This window comes from Malaclemys terrapin, chromosome 9, assembly GCF_027887155.1.
Source record: "Malaclemys terrapin pileata isolate rMalTer1 chromosome 9, rMalTer1.hap1, whole genome shotgun sequence".
Classification (NCBI taxonomy): Eukaryota; Metazoa; Chordata; order Testudines; family Emydidae; genus Malaclemys; species Malaclemys terrapin.
The window spans coordinates 5,662,085-5,668,737 of record NC_071513.1 but is presented as its reverse complement, the minus strand read 5'-3'; the positions used below and the strand labels follow the sequence as shown (position 1 = coordinate 5,668,737).

The 6,653-nt window shown below is 48.5% G+C and overlaps 1 protein-coding gene across 1 annotated transcript; it reads right to left on the bottom strand.

Annotated features, from left to right (window-relative positions):
- Positions 1-414: 414 nt before the first annotated feature.
- Positions 415-4,526, bottom strand: ZIC3 (Zic family member 3). Its single transcript, XM_054040002.1, has 3 exons — positions 3,479-4,526; positions 2,189-2,352; positions 415-1,459 (listed from the first exon to the last, which is right to left on the bottom strand). The coding sequence occupies exons 1-3, from the start codon at positions 4,524-4,526 to the stop codon at positions 1,277-1,279; spliced, it is 1,395 nt and encodes a 464-aa protein (XP_053895977.1). The 3' UTR covers positions 415-1,276.
- Positions 4,527-6,653: the final 2,127 nt, after the last annotated feature.

Below are 6,653 nucleotides of genomic sequence, written 5' to 3'. Positions count from 1 at the left end.
AAAAGGAGCCCCACACAAAGATAAAACTCATTGCATTTACCTTCGGATGTTAAATATGCAGCACTGGGAGGCCTAAATGCAGCTCTTCTTCTTTGAAGTGCAAGATAGAGACATGTCATGGTCACTCACAGGACAGATCAGTAATATTGGATTCACTCGCAGAAAGTGCAGTAACACACATATGAAGCTCGAGGTGAAAACAAACCAAAGAGATGTGGGGGCGGGGACAAGGAAAAACAACAACGACCCTCATTCCCCTATTGAAGGAAACACTGTAGATTGCTAGCCTGCAATAGGGAAAACAATTCCTATCAAGAATGGGGATGAGATACAAACACCTTGATATGTGGTTCCTCTGCCAGGGCTGGGTGGAAAGTAGTTGACAAAGCAATAAGGAAATACAAGACAGTGGTTCAAAAACTATTCGATTGTGTTCTTTCAAAAACAATAAACTTTTAATGCTAAAGCAGTTATAACCAAAAACTGTACAGAGTTTTGTAATTTTTGTTTGTTTGTTTTTTGTTGGTTTTTTGTTTTGTTTTGTTAGAAAACACTTTTCCCCCCATAAATATTGTTCAGTTCCCGGCACTTCGTATCAATAATTAAATTACAAACGATAAATATGGCATCATGGATATGTATTTACAAAAAAAGTTATTACAAAAAGGCAACTGTTTTACTAAACGGTCACAATCTGGGTAGAATAACACCACAGCCTCATCTTGAAAAAATACTGGACGAACCCATCAGACGAGAATACATTCACAAGTATAATGCTTTGAGAGAGAGAGAGAGAGAGAAAGAAAGAGAGAGAGAGAGAGGTTCAAGACATAACAGGACTTTGGCACGGTTTAAGAATGTGAGTTTAAACAATCACCACTAAGGCGAAGGAGAATTTTCATCCTCATGTCAGCATCCCACCGAAGGAAGAAAAAGCCAAAAAAAAAAAAAAAAAAGACAATAAAAAAAATAAAAAACAGTGTTCAAATGAAGGGAGAAGGGGAGGCGATTGGAAGAGGGAAGAGAAAAAAAAATCAAAGAAATTACTGCAAATGCCAAAACCAAACAAAAAAAATCCAATCCTGAGAAAAGGACATAGCTAGTCCAGCGTCTGGAGCTTGCAAAAAAATTAAAAACCCTTTCCTGGATAATTGCAATGAACTGGATGTAGCCCTGTACGGTTGTTTGCCTGAAAACTCCATTTCCGTGTGATTGATTTTCAGTTTTCCTTTGAATTCATTTGGTCCAGTCTATAGTTAGGTTGCTTGGTTTGTCCTTAGACGTACCATTCGTTAAAATTGGGTGGAAGTCCGGGGTTGTGGCTTGTGTTACTTTGAACTGCTGATGGAGGACTTTTAGTAGAGTCTTTACTGTTTGCAGAACTTAGAGCGGGCGGAGTGGACGATTCATAGCCTGAACTGGCCGCTGGGGAGGAATCTGACCCTTGCGATTCATGAACCTAAAAATGAACAGGTAAAACATGATAAATATAATGTCACACTGATAATACTCCGTCAAAATAGCAGAGTTCCAACACTACAAAGAGCGCAGGTAAGGTAAATATTTACACTTCCTACGTGATAATACAGACAACAAATCATAAATTATTCGGGGAATGGAAAACTTATCCATAGAGCTGTGATACTGTAAATTTTAAAGCAAGTTTTCTCCCTCCCCCTTCCTTACTGACAATCTGCAAAGATTTTTTTCCCACCATTTATGCCAGCTAGTTCTCAGACTGTGATTGTGGAGATGCCAGGTATTGACTTGGACAGATCAGCGTGGGTTGTTGATGTCAACGTTTTAAAAACATGCCAATAATGTCTTGGCCAGTAATCGTTAGTAGCTACATGTCACTCACTGAAGAACTGTATAACATTTTTTTTCTATCCGGTCTGGGGAACAAGAAAAGAAATAATGCAATTTACCCAAACGACTGTTATTACTGAAAGGGCCTAGCTATCAATTACAGCCTGAACTGTGAGATAAGGCCGAAAATACCCAGTTCTGCTGATAATTTGTATCAATCGGAGACGAATGTAAAATGCTGTAACATAAATCTTTCGGAATGGGTGAATTGTGCCATCCTAAAGCAGCACCGATCCTCGTTCAAATGTAGGCTAACAGGGAGGAAAAACAGGCTCCGAGATGATATTTAGTAACAGTAAAGCGATCAAGAGTTAATTACCTTCATGTGTTTCCTAAGAGAGCTGGGGTGGGTGTAAGACTTGTCACATACTTTACAGATATAAGGCTTGTCTGAAGTGTGAACATGCATGTGCTTCTTTCTGTCACTACTGTTCGCAAAACGTCTATCACAGCCTTCAAATTCACACTTAAAAGGTTTTTCACCTGCAAAATTCAGAAAGGGTTAAAGGACGCTACAGAGGAAAGGTTCACTTTGATTCCCGCTAGCGGATCGATCACGTTGGCAACTCGCTTAAAACAATTAATTTGATGCCGAGTGGAAGACAGACACTCTCTTGGCTTTCGTCCGTAGCCTCACAAACCGTTTTCCTTCCATGTCAGTGGAAATACACCAAGCATCGACACTTTTATTTCTTTTTCCCTTAATTATTTAAGTTTTATTTCCCTTCAACCCTCCTTTCCCAAGCTTTACTCTTCAAACACCTCGGTGGAGGTAGTATGCACACACACATACACACAAAAAAAAGGATCAGACAATAGGATTTGTTACGTTACAGTTAAATTCAATCCGTCCTTTGTTACTTTTAATTTGCCTCTTTCAAATGCAACGGTTGTGCTAAGCGAAGTGTTAAAGGCAGACTACCAGTACTAGATGTTAGAATCGGGCGAGGGGGGCGGATCTAGATAAATTCTGGAGCAACAGACAGTTTTACAAGATGTGCTCAACAAGAAGGAAAATGTGTGGGTTTCCTGCCTTTTCTAGTTTTACTTCACTTCTGTGGAGATCTGAATTGAAGACAGAGCTCCAAATAAAAATACTTTGACAAAAGTATCACTGATTTAATTAGGAGATGTGCCAATCAAGACTAAAAAAGAACGGAAGTAACCGAAAATTAGATTGAATTAGCATTTGTATGGTTTCCTTAACCGAATGTATGCAGACAGCTAAATCGTATGTAAAGCAATCCACACAAAACAATTTCTCTTTGCCTCATATAAACCCCCAAACCGAGCCAACAAAAATCGGACGAAATCTTCTGTCTAGCGAGGCTATAAAGAAATAGGTAATTGCTCTTCTTGGACTGAAATTTACAAGCGCTTGGAACATGCGGATGTTAAACTGCCCAAACTCACAGAGTGCGAAGTTTTAAAGAACCGCGAACAAAATGTAACTTAGCTCCAAACTGGGGAAAGTAGCATTTTATTCCCACTCCCGCTTTTCGGTCTGGCGCGGTGAGATCGATGAGGGGGGGCATTTGCATTTGAGGGGGTTTCTTTCATTCCCACCGTTTCATAATTCATGCACCCCGTTTTTCGTCCCCCTCCTTACCTGTGTGCGTCCTTTTGTGGATCTTCAGATTCTCGGACCTGGCAAAGATTTTCCCGCAGCCTGGGAACGGGCAAGGGAATGGCTTTTCCCCCGTGTGAACCCGAATGTGGTTCACCAGTTTGTATTTCGCCTTGAAGGACTTGCCTTCCCTCGGACACTCCTCCCAGTAGCAGATGTGGTTGTTCTGCTCAGGCCCCCCGACATGCTCCATCGTCACATGGGTGACCAGTTCGTGCATGGTGCTGAATGTCCGGTCGCAGCTCTTTTTGGGGCGGTTGATCTGGCTCTCCTCGACCCACTTGCAGGACAGCTCTTGCTTGATGGGCTGGCGCATGTAGCGGAAGAAAGCCCCCGGGCCGTGGTGGTGATGGGCCGCCACGTTCATGCCCATATTCATGTTCATGGGGTTGTAGTTGTGGAACTGGGCGCCGGCGTACGGGTCCGTGCGGGGGCTGGAGACGGCCCGGTAAGGGTCCGGCCGGCCGAAGAGATCCCCCCGCAGCCCCAGGTGCATCTGCCCGTTCTCCACGTGCCCGCCGGGGGACGGGTGGCTGGAGCTCTGCTCGTGCAGCCCCGGGAAGAGCAGGTAGCCCGGGCTCTCCGCGATGCCCGGCGGCCCATGCAGGCTGCCGGGGGAGCCGCCGAAGATGCCGTGCTGGGCGCCGCCGGAGGCGGGCTCCCCCAGGCCGGAGCCCCGCTGGCGGAAGAGAAAGTCCCGCGTGGAGTTGAAGGCGGCGGTCGCGCCCCCGTAGGCGGGCACCTGGCCGGCGTGGTGGTGGTGGTGGTGATGGTGGTGGTGCCCCAGCGCGTTGGCATAGCCCGAGCCCTGCGGGGTGAACGCCGAGCTCTGGCCGGACGAGAGCTCGTGGGCGGCCGGGCTGAGCTTAAAGGCCGCCGCGTGCGAGGCGTCCCCGAAGGGGCTCAGCCCCATCCCGGCGGCGGCGGCGGCGGCGGGGTCGCGGCCGGGCCCCTCGTGGTGGCGAGGGGCCCCGAAGCCCCCGACTCCCAGGGCGGGGAACTGCGGGCCGCCGTCCAGCAGCATGGCCATGGGGGAGGGCGGGCGGGCGGGCGCCCGAGGGAGGGTCCCCCCAAAACAATGGGCCAGGCGCGGGGGGACGAGTTCATGCACCGCGGGCGGGCGAGACACAACCCCACGCGCGCCCGGCTGGGGGCTGCCAAGCGCCGCGCCCCCGCCCCCCCTCCCGGCCCGGCCCCGGGCAGCGCACCCCAGCCCGGCTCCCCGGCTCCGAGTCCGGCCCCTCCGCTCCCACCCGGCAGTGTCCTTGGACTGCTACACTCAACCGCGCACTCCCCGCACATAAACCAACTCGGGAGGCAGCCCGCGCCCAGCCAATGGGGAGCCGGCTGCCAAGGCGTCACCTGACCCCCGCCCGGCCAGCCCATTGGCCGCGCCGCGCGTGAGTGGCAGAGTGGCCCAGGGAGGCTGGCAGCTCGCGGCCCGGCCCGGCGCGCTGATTGGCCCGCGCGGGTTTAGCGACTCGCAGGTGAGGTGAAAGGGTGCCCGCGAGCCCACATGGTTTGTTTACTTGCCCTGCTCCGGGGGCGCGCGGGAGCGGCTGGGGCTGGGAGCGCATCAGACGGGCCCGGGGCTCGGTCCCTCCCGGCTTCTCCCCCATCCCGAGCTGGCCTCCCTTTCTCCTCCTCCAGCGCGGTGTCCTTGCAGGCAATATTCCCCCCGTAGCGCCCGCTCCCCATCGGTCCTCCCCGGCTGCGTCCACCCGGGTGTTAAATCCTCCCGGCTGTTGTTGTTTTTTTAAAGAAACAAATAAAACAAAACAAAACAAAAAAAAAAACTGGGGAGCCGCTAACGGGCCCAAGGAGAGATCAAAAGACACAGCGAGCCCCGGGATACCCGCCTTTCGCGGCTGTAGCCCTTCGCTTGTGAGATCCATCTGCTGGGAAACGGCACCTTGATTGGAAGTCGTAAATCTTCCCTGCTATTCAAAAGAAAAGATTTAAAAACGAATAAAAATTAAGGCGGCATAAATCAGAGCTGCTCGCCAAACGTTCGCGTGGTTTCTTTTCCTGGGGAGGTGGGGGGGGGGGGATCGACCAGCCTCCACTTTAAAGCGATGATATTTAGGTGCTACATTGGGTGGGCCTTGCTTATGTTTAGCCGCCACACGCCGTTTCTTTTTCCCCACAAGAAGATGAAGGAAATAAAAAAAAATTAGAGATTATTTCAAATCTGGGGCTGAACAAGATAAAGGGCATAAACCCCTCATGTTCCCAAGCTTAAATGCCGTGAGTTTTAGCTCCACGAATAGCGTAAATTATTCGCTTTTATCACTCTATAAATTGCTCTAGAAACGTGGACCAAAGTCTCAATCAAAGGTGCCTTTTTGGGTTGATTTTATTGTATTTGTTTATTAATGGATTGTATTATTATTTCGCAGTTGCAACGTTCTGCCTTGAAATAATTATCAGCTGCAGACAGCCCCATAAATCCGCTCATTTTCTGTTCTGGAAAGCATTTGCAAAGAACTATGGGGAGCAAGAGTGGGAATAAAAGGCAGAAAGAAAGATGGCTGTAATTGTAATATCCTGAGATTTGCTGAGCCCCAAAGTCTGTCTATTGAGCTAGTCTCACAGGATTGCCGCCGTCTCTCTGCAGGAAACATAAAATCTGATCAAGTTCAGAGACGCATTGAGAGACTGCTTCAAGCAGCGCTTTATAACTGCAGCCCTTTCACATCCTTCCCCCCAATCAGCCCCAGGAAAGACTTCACATTCTTTATTTTAGGGTTTGAAAAAAAAGCCACCGATATAAAATCTCCCTCAGTAGTAACACCATCTCCCATCAAACCAATCAAAATTCACACTCCACATCCATCAAGAACATTCCCAAAGTTGGAAGGTGAGTCACTTCTGTCTTAGATTATTGCATCTAGAAAAAAAACAAACAAACAATCAACCCCTCTTGCAATAGAAAAATAGTAGATTTAATGCAGATTTGGAGGGAGGAGAGACGGGGTTCTGGCTCGGAGGGGACCGTTTGCTTCGGGTTTTGTTTCACACACACAAACACTCTCACACAGACAACAACAGGGAGGAATTTGCCTAAACGGGGCAAATTAAACTCTGAGAATGAGTGTTAGGAAATAAAATGAACAAGGCAGGATTTAAAAGCTAGGAGACTAGGCAGTGGTTGTTC